General features: G+C 50.4%; 4 protein-coding genes across 5 annotated transcripts in view; 2 read left to right on the forward strand and 2 right to left on the reverse strand.

Annotated features, from left to right (window-relative positions):
- The window catches only part of Dgcr2 (DiGeorge syndrome critical region gene 2), a 92179-nt gene extending 84073 nt beyond the window's left edge, over nt 1–8106 (reverse strand). The window contains exon 1 of the mRNA XM_008842994.1: nt 7764–8106. Coding sequence (XP_008841216.1) covers nt 7764–7842 — 79 coding nt within the window. The 5' untranslated portion in view covers nt 7843–8106. The remainder of the gene's footprint in view (nt 1–7763) is intronic.
- A 2075-nt stretch (nt 8107–10181) lies between these two features.
- On the forward strand, nt 10182–11625 carry Tssk1b (testis specific serine kinase 1B). The gene has a single exon (XM_008842995.1). It carries the CDS (start codon nt 10307–10309, stop codon nt 11420–11422), a length of 1116 nt encoding a protein of 371 aa, XP_008841217.1. The 5' UTR covers nt 10182–10306; the 3' UTR covers nt 11423–11625.
- Nucleotides 11626–13861: 2236 nt separating this feature from the next.
- On the forward strand, nt 13862–16952 carry Tssk2 (testis specific serine kinase 2). Its single transcript, XM_008842999.2, has one exon. The coding sequence runs from the start codon at nt 15672–15674 to the stop codon at nt 16746–16748; it is 1077 nt and encodes a 358-aa protein (XP_008841221.1). The 5' UTR covers nt 13862–15671; the 3' UTR covers nt 16749–16952.
- A 1536-nt stretch (nt 16953–18488) lies between these two features.
- The window catches only part of Ess2 (ess-2 splicing factor homolog), a 10434-nt gene continuing 6798 nt past the window's right edge, over nt 18489–22124 (reverse strand). For both annotated transcript variants that reach the window (XM_008842997.3, XM_008842996.3), the window contains exons 9-10: nt 20029–20144; nt 18489–19524 (exon numbers count right to left, since the gene is read on the reverse strand). In XM_008842997.3, coding sequence (XP_008841219.1) covers nt 19245–19524; nt 20029–20144 — 396 coding nt within the window. In that variant the 3' untranslated portion in view covers nt 18489–19244. The remainder of the gene's footprint in view (nt 19525–20028; nt 20145–22124) is intronic.

Consider the following 22124-nt stretch of genomic DNA (forward strand, 5'->3'; position numbering starts at 1 on the left):
GTAAAAGCTAGGTGTTAGTTAGCAACACATGCCTGTAATCATAGCACTGGAGAGGTGGAGACAGGAGGATCCCTGGGGTTTGCTGGCCATCCAGTTTAATCAAATCTATGTGCTTCAGTGAGAGACCTTGTCTCAAAAAATAAGATGGGAGGAATTGAGGGACACCAGATGTCAACCTCTGGTCTTCACATCTACACATGTACGTATACATAGAAAACACACACACACACACACACACACACACACACAGAGTAGCAGTGCCTGAGGAATGACAATTGAGGCAGACCATCTGGCTTCTGCTCATAAGAGCACACATGTGCACCCACATACACACAAAAAATATATTACTAGTCATTGGTCTTAAAAGTCTCCAAAAATACTGTTAAATAAACCAACAATTTTGAGTTTGTATAAAAAGTTAACTCCATTTATGTAAAACAGTCTATGAATGTTAGTAAATATAGAAGAAAAACATTTTCCAGGTTGTCCACACAACCAGCTTACCTCATCAGAGCCCTGCCTGTCACATGGCTTGGGCGAGTACCCCCAAGAATTTTTACCACAATGATCAACAAACCACTCAGAAATATAGCAAAGGCTATTTGGCACCAAATGGGCCTCCAACCTCTTCAGGTATTTAAGATTTAAGCCCACAAACAAGCTTTATAGGAAACTAACCAATTCAGGTATACTAAGAGGCTGGGTACTAGTGGAGCAGCACTAGTGGCCAGTTTCAGTGTGTGTGGCTTGGTTCTAGTATCTCTGATTTGCTACTTACCAGTCCCCTCTGACCCATGGATCACACTACTGTGGCTTCTGCCCCTGTCCATCCCCAAGCAATCCTCTCTATAGCTATGAATTCCTAAGAGAGGTTCCCCAGGAAGCAGGATGTGCCTAAGGGGACTCTAGGCCAAGTAACCCACCATAGCCGGCCCTCAGGCCTATCCTGCCCAACGGGAAACAGCCCACAGCTGAAGAAGACAAACAAGCTGAGTGAACTTGATGGCTGTCTGCCAGTAATCAGAAGTCAGTCCATGCGGAAGACAAGCAGAAGGGAGCAGAACAGAAACATGGACGAAGGAAGAACAGCCCAGGGTAACTGAAGTAACAGCTTTGCTGGGCAGAAAAGGGAAGGTAGGTCAAGAGTGAGTGTGCAGCATTCACATTTAGCCAACTCTCAACCTTGGCCTGCAATATGGGTTGCCCAGGAAAAGCCCAAGGCATCATGCAGAAGCAGCCCTGTTCCAAGTCTAGGTGCCAGGCCAAGTCTAGAGTGGAAGCCCCATCCTCTCAGTAAACTGTCAGGGGCTCCCTCCTTGGGAGACTCCTATCTCCACCCTAGGCTGGGTGGCTGGTGAGCTTCAGGAAGGACCCATGTTGGCAAGAAGTTCTTACCTCTTGCCTCTCAGTACAGCTAATGCCCAAGGAGCAAGTTCCACCCAGCATGAGGCCTGGCCAGCTGGCTCTATATCCCCTCCCCCGTCTGTCTTCAGTCCCTGCAGGATGGCAAGGCACTCATCCTCCTTGCCACCCCCACCAGGGCAGCTGCGAGTCCGGCTAGCTAAAGGAGCTGCTGCCCTTTATGCCAAAACATAAATAGCCATTTGTGCATTTGTTCAATAACTGATTTCTAAGTGCCCACCCTGTGCCTAGTCAGGCACAGGGGACACAGGTAGGAATGTGTCAATGAGCAAAACCTGTAAGTGTTAACAATCCTAGTACTGTGCAAAGTGTGAGGGCTGTCTGGGGGGCTCTTGGCAAGTCACACATGCTCTCTAGAACTATCAAGAGAGCTAAGACTCCTGCAGTGGCTACTGTGTGTGCAGCAAGATTCAAAACCATGGCACTGAGCTCTGATGCCTTCCAGAGGGAGCCCAGGCCCAGAGACATGCCTGCCTTGTATGTACACACCATCTGGCTCATAGGCTCAGGGGTTTCCTAGACTTCCTCAAATATACCTGTGAATAACACCAACAGTTGACCTGTATAAAGCATGTGCTTATATATCAGGCACTTTTTGGAATATTTTCTTACCCATTTTAATCCTTATATTTCCTTTTAGTCCTATTACAATGTTCAAGTGAGGAAGCTGAGGCACAAGAGTAATCACAGAGAGCGAGCTATGGGGTGGGCTTGACCCGAGGCAGTGTGGCTTCAGGTTACATGCTATGAATCTACTACAACCACCTGCCATTGGCCCGGATGAGAAAAAAGCCTTGGTATAATTCTCAATCCTCTTGCCAGATAGCTCATGTGAGAATAGTTACACCTGGCTCTCCTAACTGCCTAAGCATAAGAACATCTATATCCACAGGCACTGCACTATAACTACAGGCCCCCAAGCCATTCATTCCCAGCATGCACTTGTCTTGTCAAGATGTACCATGGCCATAGTGACAGGACACATGGATTATACCAAGGATAAAATGCGGCTGGCTTCCACTAAACCTCCCAAGACAACTGGTAAGTAAAGTCAGAAACAAAACCATACCTGTCACAGAATAATCACACTTTGAGCCCAGGTATCACTATTCAGTGGTCTGGGGCCCCAAACTTGACTGTCATGATTACCAATCTGCTCTGCAAGCTGGCAGGGAAGCCAAAGGTCACGATGTCTTTAGAACTCACACATAAAAGTACTGCTGATGAACAAACAAGTGGGCACTCTACTGGGTCCTAAATGTTGTCACTGACATATTCAGAGTCAAAACAAAAAAAAAACGAAAAAAAACACAAAGGTTTCCTGAGGTCAAAAACCAGAGGAAACAAAGGAACTCTCCAACTGCAGCCCAGCAAGGGGCGATCAACTACTGGATCATTGTCATCGCTACAAGGCCAGAGGATAAAATGCACAGGTGGCTCTCTATCACTATGAGGACCCACTGACTCTATGTTCCCTCCCCAGCCCTCCTCATGTTCCTGGAGGATGGCGGTTTTTTTTTTTTTTTGGCGTTTTTTTTTTTTAATATTTTATTTATTATTTTTATTTTATGTGTATGATACATTGCCTGCATGTAGGTAAGTGTACCCGTGTCACACAATGTCCGCAGAGGTCAGAAGAGGCTGCCAGATCCCCTGGAACTGGAATTACAGACAGTTGTAGGCTGCCATGTGGGTGCTGGGAATCGAACCTGGGTCTTCTGCAAGAACAGCCAGTGTTCTTAACTGCTGAGTCATCTCTCCAACCCCACTGACAAGTTTTTTAAGTAACTTTAAAAAGTTACTTGTATGCAGGGCATGGTGGCACACACCTTTAATCCCAGCACTTGGGAGGCAGAGGCAGAGGTAGGCAGATCTCTGTGAGTTCGAGGCCAGCCTGGTCTACATAGCAAGTTCCAGGTCAGCTGGGGCTACATGGAGACCCTGTCTCAAAAAGACCAAAAAAAAAGTTACTTGCTATCACTGCTAGGAGAACACTTAGCATCCAGATCACCTCTTACCACTGCTAGGAAGTGCCTAGGAGAGGAAAATACCCATGAGCTAGGTCTGGAAAACCAAGGACGGGGCAGGAAAGGCACATCTTCATTCCTACCCAGAAGTACCAACTGTAATAACCACAGCATGCACTGATACCTATGTGCCTCCACCTGGGTCAGCTAAGCTTTAATCACAGGGCTTCCTGTACCCTCTGGGCCTATGTATTTGACATGACCCCGTGCTTTGCATAGAGCAGGTGTTAGTGAGCACAGCAAGGTGGGGCTAAATGGGAGCCACCTCTTGGTCTTTGCAAAACCCATGTGATCAGGGGTAAAGGGCCATAATGTATATATGCAACTTATTCTCAAATGGGGAGGAGGGGATACTATATATACATCTATGGCATAAGGATAAACAGTATTTTCACAACTTTTTTATGAATTTGGAAAAATTATTTCCAAATAAATCTTTCCTATTTTTTTTTTAATTTATTTTATTTTTTCAGGCAGGGTCTCATGCAGCTCAGGCTGGCCTTGAATTCCTGATCCTCCTGCCTCTATTTCCTAAGGTTTAGGATTACAGATGTGTATTACCATGCCTGGCTTAAAAAAGGTTTCTTCTTCAAAAAGGGGACAGTCCATTAGCTGGTAGAGTTGGAAAGCATGTTATACTCCTCACCAACCAAGAATGAAACTGTTAACCAAGAAGTCATATTTGTTAGCAGGACAAATTCTCATAGGACAGTGGGCTCTAGAGGAAAACACTTGAAACTCAGGGGACATTTGTCAAGGCCAGAGTAGTACCAACTGTCCAGTTATGTCTGAGCTTCTGTTCCTCCTACTTATAATGAAAATACCACACTCTTGTGACTGGCCAACCACTGTGCTGCTCCACCTGAAAGAACTCTGGACTCCAGAGGTTAAAGAACCCTGAACTTGGAGCCAGCTCACCCAAGTTTCAATTCCAGCTGCACTACTCCCAGCTGTATGAGTGATCTCAGTAAGTCACTTTTCTCTCCCAACTAGCCTTGCCAGCAATACAAGGAAGACAGCTGCCAATCCTGACACCTCCCAAGGAAGCTCAACCTAGCACAAGCCTCTTACAGAGGCCAGCAACAGGCAGGAAGGGCCAGGATTCTTGGATTGTGGCCCTGCTGAGAAGGCGAGTTTTCTCAACTATGTATGGTAGGATCACTCTGGAGAGAGCTATCACCAAAACTATGGCATGATTTTATTTCCCAATCAGAGCTTTGAAAAGAGTTTGGGATGAGCAATTAATGCTGCATTCCCTTATCTAGGTAGAAAAAGGGCCAGTAGGGCGGTGGCTTTCACAGTTCCCTGCTCCCTGCCCCATCACAACCCACAGCTACTTCCCCAAATCCAGAGGCCTTCACACACTGGACCACCACAAAAAAATACTCAGAGTAGGGCACTAAGATGGAAAGAGGACCATCCTAGAGGACCCTTGGGACCCATTGGGGGACAAAGGCAGCCAGGGGATTCACAGCTGGAGTTATAAAAACAATTCAAAGCACAGCATGAGGGCCTTCTGAGGCCAAAGCTGGACAGCCAGAGTGGACAAGGACCCAGACAAGGGTGCATAATGATCAGACCAGCCAGATTCCTAGGATTAAAATCTCATCTGGGTCACTTAGCCTCATGAGAGCTATTTTAGTCTATCTATAAAATGGGGCTAATAACAATCTACCAAGGACCACTTAAAAGTCAACATACAAGTTAGTGCTTAGAACAGTACCTGACATATAATACATCCTCAACCAACCAAGATAAAATGTACATTTTAAAAGAAATTTAGGGGCTGAAGGTGTAGCTCAGTGCTAGAGTGCTTGCCTAGCATGTACAAAGCCCTGGGTCTGATTACCCAGCACCATAAAAACAAAAGAAAAAAAAGAAATTTGGCTATGTCAACTCCTGTTTCACATGCTGCCTCCCTCCCCTCTCCTACCTCACCTTTGAAGGGCTCTACCAGGCATCAAAGACAACCCCCAATGCCCTGGCTTGTCATCACAGGTAACACTTGGCAAGAGCAAGAGGGCACTCTCTGCCTCCCTCCCACAGGGTGTCCTCTTCATACCTATGTATGGTTCAAAGCAAGGCCCCTGACAGAAAGCATGCAGATCTAAACCAGAGAAGCACCTTCTTCTCATACACACCAGCCAGGCAGTTCCTGCCCAGGAGTTTCAGGAAGGCTTCGGGACGAAAGTGTGAAGAGACACAACAGCACACAAGGAAAAGCCTAGAGTGAGGAGCCCTACCTTTGCTGCCCGTGTCAGTCGAGGGGCCATTAGAGCTTTTAGTGTTTTGCAAGATAACTTAAGACAGCATCAGGGGATGCTGCCATGTTCCAGACTAAAGAGCCATGGATTCAAGATTACTCTGCTCCCTCTACTAGAACTTCTCCCACTCCATGTCCCACTCAGACAACAGCACAAGAGCTCCCTTGTAGCATATGTACAAATGGATGGTGCTTCTGTCACCTGCCTCTGGGCTCTCATTCTCAGGGATACTGCACACACAGGGATATACTGAAGAATTCACACTTGCTCTCTTCTTTCACATCCAGCACGTCTAAAAAGAGGGGTGTGTTTTCTGTATTTGAATATCTCTACTGATGGGCAGGCAGTGAAGATTCACATGTTTCTGCTCCATACCAGCTGGCAGGATATGTGAACAAACTGGCAAGGGAAAGAGATTAGGAACACTGGTCACCTCTGTGATCTAGGCAGGAAATGCTGGCCCTGGAATCAGAGGTACAAGAAAGACAAGCATGTGAGGCTTACTTTGAGTCCAGAAACCTCACTTGCAGAAATGGAACCCAAGAAGCAGAATGGGCTGACATTTCACACTCTACAAAGGCATACAAGTTTACAAAGATTTTAATCACAAGACCACACAAATCCACTGGCTGTGATTCCCCCCTGCCCCCCGGAACCATATAGCACCCACATCCACTGGTGTTCCTTGCACTGGTGTTCTCACTAGGTAGAACAGCCAGTTTTACTGAGCAACCAGCTCTTCTCATGGCTCAGGGAAACACTAGTCTGCCCAGTTGAGTACTGGTCCAGGGTCTTGGTTATCAGGGCTCAGGCAGACATTCCATAAAGATGATAAACACAGAGCCAAGAGTTGCAATGTGTACAGGAAGGGAGCCTGGATATAGTACTAGTGAGGGGTGTACACCCCTATACTCTATACCCAGACTTGATGTAACCCACAGAAGACTGCCTTGGTGGGATCCATCCTCCAACAAAACCATTATGAATTCTACATTCCCTTCCATTAGTATAAAGAGGAATCCATGAACCCGACATTGTGGCACACACCTTCAGTCCTAGCACTCAGGAGGTAGAGGCAGGTGAATCTCTGCGAGTTCAAGGCCAGCCTGGTCTACATAGCAAGCAAGTTCCAGGCCAGCTGGGACTAAAGGGAGACCCTATCTCACACACACACAAAAAGAAAAGACTATAGTACATTTTTTTTTCACCTAAAAGTTCTTTTTTTCACCCCCTGCTGTTTATAACTTTTTTTTTTTGCAGGCCCCTAAAGGTAGTACAGTGGGCCCAAAGCACTAGAACTCCTGTGTCTGATGGATAGATGAGTCCTGGTTTTTCTTTGGAGGGGGTAGGTTTTCTTGGTATAGTTCAGGGGTTTCTGAAGTAGGTAGAAAAGGGACCTTTAGTTCCCCACCACACACAGAACTCCAAGGGGGAGTTCAAAAAAACATTTAATCACATCACAAAGACAAAGCACTACTAAATGCTTGGCACTGCTGAGAGGGCTCTGTCCCCAGCACACGGTGCCCGATGTACTCTCAGTACTTCCTTTGGTCCAGGCTGGACTTCTATGGTGCAGCGCTTCACTGAGTGGCAGTAAGCCGTTCAGCCATCGCTGTCCAGGGCTGAAACGCTGGCTCGAGGCCATAGTTGGGCAGACACTTGGGACAACCAAGTGCCTCTAAAAGATGGTCCCGACCCCAGACCTCCACTCGACCCCATCACCTGGCCTGCAGAAGGGCGTGCCGAAGGCGCAGCTCCTGGCCAGTGGCTCTCATGGCTCCCCTCGCTCCGTGGACGTGAGTCCACAGTCAACATCCTCGACGCTGGAGTGGCACAGAAAGGACTCGCTCTGAGCCCAGGTGCACTCCAGCTTGCACCCGAGTAAGCAGGCACCCAGAAGCCCTCAGGTCAGGCCTCGCCTGCGTTTTCCGAGGCGCAGTGGCCGCCAGTGGTACCAGCTGGTGGACGGACCGTCCGGGGCGGGCGAGCCCTGAGCGCGAGCGGCCCCAGCCCCACCCCTGGCCGCGCCCCCACCCCCAGCGCCGCGCACCTGGCCGCAGCGGCTCGGTGACAGTGAGCACCAGCAAGAAGAGCAGCAGGAAGGCGCCGCTGTCTGCCTTGGGCACCATTTATCCTCCGTTCATCGTCCCCGGGGCAGCCGCGTGACCCCGCGGGGAGGCCGGACCCCGCCGGGATGAAGGCGTGGGGGCCGGACTCCGGCCGGGGACAGAGAGGCGGAGGGCGAAGGCTCCAGTCGGGCCACGGCAGGGGAGAACCGCGGACTCGCGCGCACTCTAGGCCGCAGACCCGGGACCGGATTCCGGATCCGCGCAAGATGGCGGCCGTCCTGCTCCGGCCCCGCGACCCCGCCCCCTGCGCGCACTAGCCAATGAGCGCCGAGGCGGGCGGGGGAGGCTGGACTCGCGCTCTTCCAGCTGCGGGCAGAGTGGGGCGGGGCCTGAGCGGACAGCCGAAGAGAGGGCCTGCAGACCCAGCGGCAGTAGGCGGAGCCTCAGGGGCGGGTTTATAAGCTCTAAGGCGTGCCATTGGCTAATCAGAGGGGTGGGGCTCGCGGAAGGAGTCCTGGCGGCCAGGTGGCCAAAGGATCCCCGGTGTGAAATGGGGAAGAGAGCTCAAAATCACAATGATACTCGACACTTGAATGGGGTAGGGTTATGGGGGCGAGGAAGAGTGGGGTCCCGGGAGTAGAGAATCAAGGAGGCAAATGGGACCCTGAGACCTGAAGGATCGTCACACCTGTAGGCCCCAGGTCCCCCCCCCCCAGTGCTCAGCATACATCCTAAAGTGGTCTTTTAAAGGCTGAACTGCTGTAAAGAAAATAAAGTGTAAGGCCGACAGGCTCTGGGGAAGGGACACAGAACTATTTCAACAGACGAGGAAATGGCCTAAGGAATGTCAGGGAGTAACAGAGCAGCTCAGGTCTTCTGGAAAGGACCTCTGTTAGGACCTACCTGCCCACACACTGTAGGAGAAAAGCCTGGGCAAGGCTGAACTCTAGGAACAAGGCTCCCTGCTGCTGACCTCACACCTGCCCTCATGTGGGAGCATGAATGTGGCAGGAGAGACAGCAGATGGAGGAGTAAGCTGTACAGGGGAAGAACCACAGCTATGTAGTAGGTGATCAGGCCTGGGGAAAAAGGTAAAGACGAGAAGCAGAAAAAAGGAGGGAGGAGCCAAGCTGGTGGAGACCCAGCCCAATCTGACTCACCTTCATCTCTCCTGAGTGTTCTCTGGAGAGTCCCAGGATTCTAACCTGTGACACTTTGGGGTCATGTGAGTGAGGGATGCTAACTCCCCACAGGTGGATAAAGCCAAGGTCAACCCAAGATTAGGTCAAACCATCAGGGGCTCCAGCTCTCCAAGGACTTGGCCCACAGCAGGTACTGGATAGACATAACAGGGGTCCCCCTGTTATGCAGAAGCAAAAGTCCCAGTCCAGTGCTGCCCTTGGCTCTTATGCAGTCCTTGTGGAGCATTTTCAGTGCTCCATGCAAGATCCAAGCCTAGCTTTCTGCCCCCACCCCTAACTCATTCAGATCTACCCTGGGAGCCCAGCCAGAGCCCTAAGAGAGGCAGGATCTTTAGGAGGGAACTCAAAGCCAAGAGCAGCATACCTGCCAGTCATCCACCTGCCAGTCAGAGCCACTGTTAGATAAAGCCAGGACAGCTGCAGCTAAGGAAAGAGCAGTCCAGGAAAGTGCAAAATCCAGCGGAAACTTGCAGTGAAAGGGCAGGGTGTTAGCCCCCAAAACAGCAACCACTGGGCCAGAAGTCTCTGCCCCTCCTGACTCACTTGACCCTTCTCAGTCTTGCTCTGTGCCCAAGAGCTGCCTGTGTAGACATCATCAAGAGCTGAAGGGAGGGAAAAGAGGTCGAGGACATCTTCCCTACCACTGCCCTGTAGAGTCACTGCAGACTGGCTCTTTCCCTCCACTAAAGCTGACTCTGTCAGGGTTGCCCTTTGTATACTTCCCATTGCTTTCTACCGTGTGTGCCAGGGGTCTGTTCAACCTTAGGGCACTGAGTTACCCATAGAGTTCCTTACATTCTGCTCTCACCTTTGTAAAGCAACCCTTTATTAAGATTATCCTTGAGTGTATCTACTGTTTCCTTCTGGGACCCTTGACTGATAGGGCTGCTCACCCTGGATTCCCTGGATTGATCTGGTTTGAAATAATGAGCCATGGCATTCCATGATGGTTCAGGTTCTAGATTTAGAAACATGGGCATACCTCTTTTCTGTCCCTACAGGCCTCTCCTACCTCAGGTCCAAGCCAAGCATAAGGCCATTGTGCTGGCTTTCAGTATGCTCCAATACCCTGGCAGACCTTCCAGGTTCTAAGTCCAAGTGGCTCAGGCAGTAGCCTCATTCCCCCAGGGCACTCCTCCTTTGTGACTTCACCCACTGAAATCACCTGGGGGACAGTACTGAATGTTCCATGCTAGAGTCTTGGCCTCTTAGGAGGAAGAGAGAGCAGGCCCGGCCAGGTGAGAGGACCTTCTGTCGACAGTGTAAATGAGGACACTGCTGGCCCATGTCTGGCAGGGATGTAGACAGCAGCCTCAGACGCGATGGGCACTCCTGGCACCATGGATGATGCTGCTGTCCTCAAGCGAAGAGGCTACATCATGGGGATAAATTTGGGAGAGGGCTCATATGCCAAAGTTAAATCCGCTTACTCTGAGCGCCTAAAGTTCAATGTGGCAGTCAAAATTATCGATCGCAAGAAAGGCCCCACAGACTTCCTGGAGAAATTTCTTCCCCGTGAGATTGAGATCCTGGCCATGCTAAACCACCGCTCTATTGTCAAGACCTACGAGATCTTTGAGACATCAGATGGCAAGGTCTACATTGTCATGGAGCTTGGGGTCCAGGGTGACCTCCTTGAATTCATCAAAACCCGAGGAGCCCTGCAAGAGGATGATGCTCGAAAGAAGTTCCACCAGCTCTCCTCAGCCATCAAGTACTGCCACGACTTGGACATTGTCCATCGGGACCTCAAGTGCGAGAACCTTCTGCTCGACAAGGACTTGAACATCAAGTTGTCTGACTTTGGCTTTTCCAAGCGCTGCCTGCGGGATGATAGTGGTCGATTGACATTAAGCAAGACCTTCTGTGGGTCGGCAGCTTATGCGGCCCCTGAGGTACTTCAAGGCATCCCCTACCAGCCCAAGGTATATGACATCTGGAGCCTGGGCGTGATCCTCTACATCATGGTCTGTGGCTCCATGCCCTATGATGACTCCAACATCAAAAAGATGCTGCGCATCCAGAAGGAGCATCGAGTCAACTTTCCTCGCTCTAAGCACCTGACTGGTGAGTGTAAAGACCTCATCTACAGAATGTTACAGCCAGACGTCAATCGGCGGCTTCACATTGATGAGATCCTCAGCCATTGCTGGGTGCAGCCCAAGGCACGAGGTCTGTCCTCTGGAGCCATCAACAAGGGTGGGGAGAGCTCCATGACCACTGAGTCCCCATGGACCACTGAACCTGGCTCTGACAAGAAATCTGCCACCAAGTTGGAGCCTCAGGAAGAGGCACGGCCTGAGGCCCAACCTGAGACTAAACCCCAGGAGGAAACAGAGCTAGTGGCAGGGCAGTCAGAGACCCTGGGCTTTAGCAGTGAGGTGATCAGAGAGACAGAGGAAGGACACCCACAACAACCTCCAGAGACACATATTTAGTGAGCCTCTAGCATCCCAGGGGGTTAGCAGGAAATGAAGTAGAGCTCATGGCTTGAAGCCTGAGTCTAGAAGTCAAGGGATGAGAGAGAGAAAGAAGAGAGTCCCGGATAAGCTGCTATTTTTGTCAGTTTCTTCTCCCTCCCTTCGAACTTGGTAACTCACATGGCTAAAGAAAAAATAAATCACTATATTAGTGCAGACCCCAAGGTGAATGTCCTTACCCAGATGACTAGTCTTGGGCTCCCCTTGGCTTCCATTGCAAATCCTCACTCAGGGAAATCCATTCCAGTGCCTCCATCCCAGATTGAGGGATAGAGGCCAGGGAAGAGACCTAAGTGAGGAAGATGCTGCTTCTAGAGGGAGGCCCAGGAGTGCAGAGAGACCTGGAAAGGGCAAGGAGGGGACAATCCAAGGACAGCGTGGCTGTCTACATAGGGGAAGCTGGAGGTCAGAGCCTCCTCTCGCACTGGGAGAACTGGCTGGCTGCAGTAGGAGCTGAGGGTCTAGGCAGATGTTTCATTATACCCCAGGGCATCCAGCTTCACAAGCTTGCCTGTGGGGTTGGGGGAACACTATGGAGGGCAGGTGGACCAGCATCACAGTACTTCTTGGGCTCCCCAACTTGTCAACTGGTTTTTCAGAGGACATGTTTTCTCCATGTCCACCTGGCATCCAGTTCTCAACTGTGCCCCGAGTTGTTCCACAGTGTCATTTCCAAGCACAGAAGTAAAAGGGCTCTACTAGGTGGCCACAGTCCTGTGTGGCTTTGAATACATCTCATTTCCTTCCAAGTCCAGCCCATTCCAGGGGACATATCCCTACCAGAGCTGGAAGCCGACCCTGGCAAGCAGGATAGGCAGCATACCAGGTCCTTATGGGCAAAAGCAGTTACTGGTGTCCAACATGGGCCTAATCTGCATCTGGCACCACTGGCTGCCATGTGCTTGCCTGCCCTGCTGACAGTGTCCCAGGCATTCCTCACCTTGCTGTTGTGGCCCCTTTTTCTTCACCTCATGCCAGGAAACCTCATGGGGGCCTAAGGGTTTAACACACAAAAACAAGAACATTCAGACTCACCTCCACCCTACCCCCCAACCTGTGTGTCTCTACTTTAGGAAGACCCCAATTCTCTGTGTCCCCTGGAAGTGGGGTCAGTGGGATCCTGAATGTGCTTTCTCTGCACTTTTCCCCACATTCGGCCTACCTTCTTCACCCCACTGCCGTGTTCTACCCATCACCTCCCAGGTGTCCACAGCCCCCTCTCCTACACTCAATCTAGCTTCTACCACCCTGAGGAAGGATTCCAGTGCCTGGCTTCTGGTCCTCCAGCAACATCTCTCACCCTGCATCCCATCACTTGTGCCACAAGCATATTTGCCAATTCACCTTTGAAGACTGTGTCCATCGCCCCAGGCTCACCCTTCTCAAAACCTTCTGGGGCCGGGGCAAGTGGTGCTCTGTAGTTGGCTTCTGTGAATTCTGCCCATGAAAACCAAGTGAATAGGATTCAGGCACACAAGAGGCTGAGAGACGCTGGAGAAGTGCCCCTACTTCCCATGAAGAAACTTGAGTGGCACAGAAGGCTCCAGGACACATGGAGCTAGCTGGTGGGGGTGTGCTGAGAGGTATGTAGGCTCCTCCCCTTTCAGCTCTGCAGTCCCTTCTTGGGACAGAAGACTAAGAGGACCTGAAGCTGCTTGAAATCCACCAGGTGGGAAGGGATATAGGAGGAGAACCTGCTGTATACTTTACAGGTGAGAAAATAGCTCAGAGAAGGTGGGCAGCCTGCTGGGAATCACAGCACCCAGAGCAGCATGTCTAGGTGACTGAGCCCATTCCTTCACACATGGCATACCCTGTTGAACCATTCCTGTGGGTTGCTGGCTCTGGCTCAGTCACCTGCAATGACCCTCAGTGGCTTTGGGACCAGAATCCCAAGGTGGCCTTCATGGTGTATTCATGTTCTCCCACACCATAATCCTCAGGGTATTATCAATCCTCCTCCTGGGACTGGTTCCACAGACCTCAGACTTCCCCAGACTCCCTAAGTTCAAGCCCCAGTTCTCTTGAACTACATCAGAGGTACATCATCCTGTGTCAGGACATAACCACCACAGTGCATTCAATACTGGTTGGTGTGACATTGAGCCTCTTGGTCTCCAAATTCCAGAAGACATGGCTGTTTCTGGTTCATTGGTGTCCTCTAGCACCTAGAATACTCTCAAATGCTTGCCGGATTAATGAATCAGCAAAGGTGAAGCTTGGAGGGCAGTGAGTTCCCCAGTGTGTGCAGGTCCCTGGTCCACAGGACTACAATACTGAAGTAAGCCTAAGTCTTGAGTCCTATCCTGGCTCTATATGCACATCTCCAATGAAGGCCACCTCATGCCCCACAAATCTGTTTTGAGTTGATCCTTGCCTTCCCTAGCATGTCTCCCAGGAACCAGAGACCACAGTATCTTGGGCAAGACAACAGAATCCACTACAATGGGAGAGTAAATTGTGGCATCACCGAGAAGACTGGTACATAGAGGTAAGCTCCAGATAGAGCATTTGGGGATACAAAGGATACGAGGGAGAATGTTCTGGCCTACAAATCTTACAACTTCTTCTAGGTTATAAAGTAAAGAAGCTCTTGTCTCTTCAGCTAAAAAAGTACACCCAAGAGGAAGGAATACATTGAGCTAAAGCCTGAGTGTCCTGGAGTGCTAACAGACAGGAAGGCTGGTGCTGTATTGACCAACCCTGCCTATTTCAGCCTCACAGCGCAGGCACAGGGTGTGCCCCATATGCTCCAGATGTGTCCACAGTTGTGCCTCTGGCACATCCTGCCCCCTCTTGTCCACCTGGTGGATCCTCGGTACCTGGACTCCTATGTCACTTCCTCTTTGAAGCCTTCGGATCTACCACCCTCCCCCGATAGAAATAGGTCTTCCTTGCTCTCTTTCTGAACATAGCACCCCTAGATCACCTCCTGAAATTCTCTATAGGCACAAGACCCTTGGGATGGATGAAAATGGGCATAAGGCTTCCAAAGCAGCCAAGGAGATGTATACACTATCCCACTTTGCAAATATTATGCACCAAGTACAAGACAATCCAACATGCAAACAATGAGCAATGCCACAGCACTCCAAGCAATACCTGCCCACTGCTCACAAACCTCCAAGATGGGAGGACTGTGAGCCCCCTCCCACCCAGAAACCTGCTCTACATGTGCAATACTAAGGGCTGTCAATCCCCACGCCACCAGCACAGGGCCAACATAGCCCCATCCCCACTGACCAGGTCTATGCTGTCTTTCCTAAAGTTCCCTCTGATGCTCAGAGGCCTGCCCTGGTCCAGCCTTCTCAGGCCTGACCCAAGACACTGGCCTCCACACTTACCCCAAAGCCAATTAGCTTTTCTGTGAATGACTATCTTAAATGGGACTTGGATTGAATTGGGGTGCCCATCACTTAGAGAAAAGCCCATGACCTTCTCTTCTTCCCTCCTGACTTGTACCTTAGTCATTCTCAGCAGTATTTACCTGCTTAGGAACCTTACCACCTTCTCTACCTGGCAGAATCTTGCCCCACTCCTGCCCCACCCCCCAAACTGCACCTGCCTACATTGGACCTTCAGTGCATCCTCTAGTACTGCCTGACCTCCCATCCCCACATGAACCTGTTCACCAGGGCAGTGGCTCATCTGCCTGCTCTGTAGCTGGGACTACCACTGGTCTGTTTAGACCTAGGCAGCCCCCACTGATTCCAAGGACATAAGCCTACAGGTCTTCTTCAAACCCCAAAGAAGTGGCAAGAAATTCCTTCTTGTAAGATAAAGACCAATGCAGGACCAGTTCCCATGGCTTGATGAGAGGGAACAGACATGGGGCTGGACTTCTGGCTGTGCCTGGATCACCCCCCCTTGGGCCTTATTGGTGACAAGAAAGCCACAGCAAGAAAGAGGGCCAGAGAGGGTTACCACAGGCCTGGGTGATGGCTTCATTCCAGTGGGGAGGCGGTTCTCCTTCTAGGCCTGCCTGGCTTCCAGGGGCCCCATTCCCCACAGCCCAGTCCCTACTCCCAGCAGCCTGGCTTTATGACTTCATTCATTGGTAACTTGGTGACAGTGCTGAGTGTTCCACTCCTCCAAGCCCAGGCCCAGCCCAGCCAGACACCTCCCCACAGTGGGAATGAGGACAATCCCTGCTGGCCCGTGTGGGGAGGGGATGTAGAGGGCAGTGGCACCGGCCGCTCCTGGCACCATGGATGATGCCGCGGTCTTAAGGAAGAAGGGTTACATTGTGGGGATCAATCTGGGCAAGGGCTCCTATGCAAAAGTCAAATCTGCCTACTCTGAGCGCCTCAAATACAACGTAGCAGTCAAGATCATAGACCGCAAGAAAACGCCCACCGACTTTGTGGAAAGATTCCTTCCTAGAGAGATGGACATCCTAGCAACCGTCAACCACCGTTCCATCATCAAAACCTACGAGATCTTTGAGACCTCTGATGGGCGTATCTACATCGTCATGGAGCTGGGCGTCCAGGGCGACCTCCTTGAGTTCATCAAGTGCCGGGGAGCCCTGCATGAGGATGTGGCCCGTAAGATGTTCCGCCAGCTTTCCTCAGCTGTCAAGTACTGCCATGATCTGGACGTCGTCCACCGAGACCTCAAGTGTGAGAACCTTCTGCTTGACAAGGACTTCAACATCAAGTTGTCTGACTTCGGCTTCTCCAAGCGCTGCCTGCGGGATGGGAGTGGGCGCATAGTCCTCAGCAAAACCTTCTGTGGATCAGCAGCTTATGCAGCCCCCGAGGTGCTGCAGGGCATCCCCTATCAGCCCAAGGTGTATGACATCTGGAGCCTGGGCGTGATTCTCTACATCATGGTCTGTGGCTCCATGCCCTACGATGACTCTGACATCAAAAAGATGCTGTGCATCCAGAAGGAGCACCGAGTGGACTTCCCACGCTCCAAGAACCTGACTGGTGAGTGCAAGGACCTCATCTACCGCATCCTCCAGCCAGATGTCAACCGGCGGTTACACATTGACGAGATCCTCAGCCACTCATGGCTACAGGCCCCCAAGCCCAAAGCCATGTCTTCTGCCTCCTTCAAGAGGGAGGGGGAGGGCAAGTACCGAGCTGAGTGCAAGTTAGACACCCGGCCAGGCTCAAGACCTGAGTACCGGCCTGACCACAAGCTTGGGGCCAAACCCCAGCACCGGCTGCTGGTGGCACCTGAAAATGAAGAAAAGATGGAGGACAGGCTGGCTGAGACTTCCAGAGCTAAAGACCATCACATATCTGGAGCTGAGGTGGGGAAAGCAAGCACCTAGAGCTGGCAAGGGCCCTGGGGGGTCATGGTGTGCAGTTTGCACTCACATAAGTAGGCAGGTAGGAGCTGAAGAAGGCACAAGTACAGGAACAAGTAAAATCCATCAATTAAATCACTATTTTGATTACGTTCTATTAGCTTTCTTCCACTTAGTAGCAAAGACGTTAATTACTGACCACCAAATAAACCACGAAGTGTATACAAGCATTGAGAGTGCCCAGTGGGGAGTCTTTTTCTCTAGGACTCATCCAGCGTGGGGATCTCCAGTCTAGTGGTCCAGGGACCTGTGCTCAGGCACAGGCAGACTCAGTAAGGCCTGTGGTTAAAAAGGAGGCCTCTGTCATGGTCCAACTGCCAGGCTCCCACTTGCCTGCCTCTGACTTGCCCCCGTCCCCATGGCCTGCAGGGCTGGGCAGCTCCATGGCTCTCGGTCTCAACACAGTATAACCCACCCTGACCCTGTCCTGCTCCCACACAGTGCTCTGTGTCCATTAACCCCACAAGGTCAGTTGAGATTAGAAACCTTGCCCCAGGGATGGGGCAGCCCAGCTGACAGTTGTTGCTACCCTCCCCATCTTGTGGACCTGCAATGCAACCCCAGCAGCCCTCAGTCATGATGCTTAGACTCTCATGTTTCCTGGTTACCATCCCTCCCCAAAGACATTCCCATATGCTGGCCCAATGCTCGAGGTGGTCAGCACCTGGACAGCACCCATTCTTTCCCCCTCCATCTCTACCTCCTACTTCCTGGGGGATCCCTTGGACTAAGTCCAACCTGCCCTGTGAGACAAAAGTACCGAAACTTTATTAGCCTGGCACTCCAGTTCCAGCCCCGAGGTTCCCAGGGCAGCCACCCTAGGAGTCACAGTAACTCACTGTGGGGAATCTCCAGTCAGTAGAGGCCTGTTTTAGTTTGCTTTTGTTGCTGTGATAAAACACTCTGATCAAAAGCAACTTAAGGGAGGAAAGGGTTTATTTTGGCTTACACTTCCAGGTAACAGTTCATCACTGAGGGATGTCAGGGCCGGAACTCAAGTAGGAGCTGAAGCAGAAACCATGGAGGAATGCTGCTTACTGGCTCACTCTCTAGCTTACTCCCAGGCTCATGCTCAGGTTTCTTACACAGCCCAGGTCCACCTACCTAGGGATGGCACCACCCACAGTGGGGTTATCCCACATCAATTAACTATGAAGAAAATACCCCACAGACATGCCCAGGGGCCAATCTGATGGAGGCAATTCTTCATGAAGTTCCCTCTTCCCAAGCAACTCTAGGTTGTGTCAAGGAAATAGTAAAAACTAGCCAGTACATGGTCTGAGGTGGGAGGTATCAGGACCAAGTGGCCTCTGGAGAACACTGGTGCTTAGAGAGGCTGAGACGATCATATAAGCAGACTAGCAAAGATGGCTCTCACAGGACTCAAAGCAGGATCTGAGTCTAAGCAGTCAGTTGTATGCTAAGCCCCAAGTAGCTCAAGCCCTGGGCTGCCCAGAAAGAACGACCTATGACACCCTTGAGGCTTGAAGACCCTGTTTGGGGACTTAGACCATGCTTTAGACTCTGTCTACCTGGCCCAGAGCAGGGACCCCTCAGCTCAGTAGGTATCAGGTTCACAAGCCCATGTGGCCATTAGTCATCTGAAGGCCTGTCATTTGTAACTTTAGTCCATAGGCAAATGCTGGTCCCTGGTGTATATGGTACCTGCAGGTTTGCAGGGAACCCAAACTAGTTTTTTTACAGTACAGCCCAGGTTGAGGTAAGGTTGGTGCCTCAACAGGCAGTGCCAAGAGCAGTGGGGTAAGCAGAGGGTAGGACAGTGAAGACAGCCTAGCCCCACTTGAGCTGGGAGCCAGGTGCTGGTAGTTAACAGCTGAAATCACAAGAAAGTAACTGATGCTGGGGTGGAGCCTGACATGTAGGACCTACACCATCATGTAACCAACAAACCAAAGGGTCAGGCCTGCCTGAGAGGTTGTGGACCTGAATCCACAGTGTTGGGTAACCCTGAGGAGCACAACGATTGATTCTATGCTACCCTTCACAGTGGAAAGCAGTCAGGTGTGTGCTCAGCTCAGAAGGTAGCTCTGAGAGCCACCCACTGTTTCCTTCCCATAATGGGCTCTAGTTTTAAAGTTCTGAGATGCAAAAGTGGGTCCCAGGGCACTTCTGGGCCTGTTCAGGCAGCAGCATGGAAGGGCAACCTGGCCAGAGTATGCCAGGTGTTCTTTAATGATGGTTCATGTGGATGTTAAATAGAAAACAGTTTCAACAGGACCCTGGGAGACAGCATATTTCCAAGGGAGTGGTCAATATCCTGTGTCAGCCTGGCTGTGGCATGGCACCTTATGCCTGTGGTTCCTGGGATAATCAACCACCTATGGCCTGGGCCTCCAAGGGTTGGTGTCCTCTGAGTGGTAGAGAGCTGCCTTGCAAACTCCACAATGTGTCTCACAAAGTGTCTTACAAAATGTCCACAGCCCCAGCCTAGGCCTGGCTCTAAAAGAAGTCTGAAGCTTTGCGCCGGGCAGGGAGCTGCAGCAGGTTGTCTGTGATGGAGGCTGGGTCCTGGGTAAGCGGTGTTCGTGTGGCAGAACCAGGTGCTGGTGTGCTTGTGGGGGTCCGTGGCCCACCAGCTGGGGTCTTGAGGTGGGCTGAGCGTGCTGGGGATGGTGTATAGCTGGCCCGGAGGGCACGATCTGTATACTTGCTGGCTGTCCTGCTCACTAGGCGCTGCAGGGCGGGGGACATGGCTGGACTCAGGCCTTTGGGAGTAAGGCTATAGAGAAGGGACAGAAGAGGGCAACAAGGTTAAGGGACAAGTGCTGCTTAAGGTGAGGCCTCCTTTCAGGGCCTTAGGAGGAGCCCTGTCATGGTCATTCTTAACTAAAGGGACAATACTGGGTACGTAGCAGAAAGGCCAAACCTGAGGCATGGTGGTACTGTTGCCTCTGGCTGTGGTGCTGGGTAGAATACAAGAGCTCTGAAAGCTGAAGTCCTCATCCCTAAGGTGAATGACACTGACTCCACAGGGCTGACAGGAGCTCATAGTGGGACAAAGGGCCTGAAGATACCTCTTAAGGAAAGGCCAAGGAGGACACAGTGGATAGATGATGGAAAAGAGCTCATAACCTGTCTACATTCAGCCACACTGTGGAGCAGAGAGGTAGTCACAGCACCCACTGCAGAACCCTGTGGATGTACCCTGGGCTGTCCTACAGGCCATATACCTGCAAGCCCATCTGCATCCCTACTCCTACCAGAGGACCCAGCTGCCCCTCACCTGGCCAGGTTCTCTGTCACTCTTCGCAAGGCTTCCTGCTTCTTAGCTCGGTTTTTGGCAGCTGCTTCATTGGCCATCTTCAGGCCCAGCCGTTCCCTGCGTCCTGGCTCCAAAATCTACAAGGTAGTAGGCATGTGGGTGGCCTGAGCTGGACCTGCTACATAGCCAGGCAGTCCCTGCTATGGGTACCAACCTCTTCTCCCAGACTGTCATAACCATAGCAATTTACTTTCTCCCATAGCTTGTTAAAAGCTCCCACCCAGCTGGGCATGATGGCTCATGCCTGAGATCTCAGTACCTGGCAGGAGAAACTGGAGTTTGAGACCAGCCTGGGCTACATAGTAAGACCCTGTCTCAAAATACAAAACAAAACAAACCAAAAAAAAAAAACAAACAAAAGCAAACAAACCAAACCAAACCAAACAAAAACAAAGACAAAACAGGGCTAACAAGATGGCTCAGTGGGTAAAGATTTGTTGCCAAGCCTGACAACCTAGGTTCTATCCCCGCCCCGGAGCTCACATGGTGGAGGGAATAACTCCCACAGGTTGTCCTCTGACCTCCACACATGTACCGTGACATACACATACCCCTCAATAAACAAACAAGTAAATGAATAAATGTAAACAAAACAAGAGGTTGGGGATTAAGTTCAGTAGTAGATGGCTGCCTAGCAAGATCAAGGCCCTAGATTTGTTCCCCAGCACCAAGAAGGGGAAAAAAAGTGCCCCCACCCAAACTACCAGAACTGTATCCCTCTCCCTGGGCCTGGCTTTAAAAGGGTACGAACCAAGGAAAGTCTGCTTTGGTTTTCATGTTTTCCTCTGATTACCAGAGTGACCAATTTTCTGTCTTTGCTGACCTTCAGGATTTATTTCTTAAGACCTTCTCATGTGTGAATATGGCCTCTTTTTCTATCAAGGTCCTTACCTTGTTTTTACTTTGTTACTTATTTTATCTATCAAATTAAGCTATACCATATAGATTACTTTAAAATTATTCACACAACCTTCCTTCCCTTCAGCATCTGAAGTACTGGGACTAGTGTTTTTCTCTCTCCCCCTCTCTCTTTATTGTGGGGGTGGGCATGCATGCCACAGCCCACATGTGGAGATTAGAAGAAACTTTGTGGAGTCAATTCTCTCCTTCTACCTTTACATGAGTTCCAGGGATCAAACTCACGCTTGTGTGATATGCACTTTACCTGCTGAGCCATCTCGCTGGCTCACTTTTGTTTTATGACATTTGTGCTGTACTAAAGTTTGCCATTTTCACAACCCAGTGGAAAGCTCTAATATTCTGAATCCTATGTATACCATGCAGTTTTCCAGACACACCAATAATAAACAAATTAAGGGCTGGGGATGTAGTTCATGGCAAAGTATATGCTTAGCACCCTGAATTAAGTCTCCAGTACAAAGATGGGGGTGGGGGGGGGACTCACAAATTAGGAAGAGAAAGATTTAAAAACATCCACAAACTATAAAAAGTGACTTAAAATTTATACTTTTTATTTATGTGAGTTCTCTTTTAATATTTTTAGGCCATAGTTGACTTTAACTGAAACTCTGGGAAGCAAACTGGAAAGCTGGGTATGGGGGTTCATGCATATAATCCCAGCACGCAGGGGCACTAAAACAGGAGGACTATCATGAGTTTGAGTTCAACCTGAGCTACCCAGAGAGTTTTAGGCCAGCTTTGACTACAGAGTAAGACCTTACCTTGACAAAATCCAACCAAACAAAGAGCTGGGTAAGGGAGTACTATTCATAAAAATAAAAAAGTTTAAGGCAAGTCGTGATGGCACACGCCTTTAATCCCAGAATTCAGGAGGCAGAGGCAGAGGCAGAGGCAGGTGGATCTCTGTGAGGTGGAGGCCAGTCTGGTCTACATAGTTCCAGGCCAGCTGGGGCTACAGGGAACCCGTCTCAAAAAGACCAAAAAAAGGAAGTTTAAAATTGTATTTATGTGTGTCTATGTGTATGGATATGGTAGGAACCTGGCCTTGGGTTAAGTCCCCAGCAATACCAAAAACAAAAAAAACAGATTAAAGCTATACCAACAACCACCTCTGTCTCCTCCCCCCACCCACCCCC

Source organism: Nannospalax galili, unplaced genomic scaffold (genome assembly GCF_000622305.1).
Source record: "Nannospalax galili isolate Female #2095 unplaced genomic scaffold, S.galili_v1.0 scaffold820, whole genome shotgun sequence".
NCBI classification, from domain to species: Eukaryota; Metazoa; Chordata; class Mammalia; order Rodentia; family Spalacidae; genus Nannospalax; species Nannospalax galili.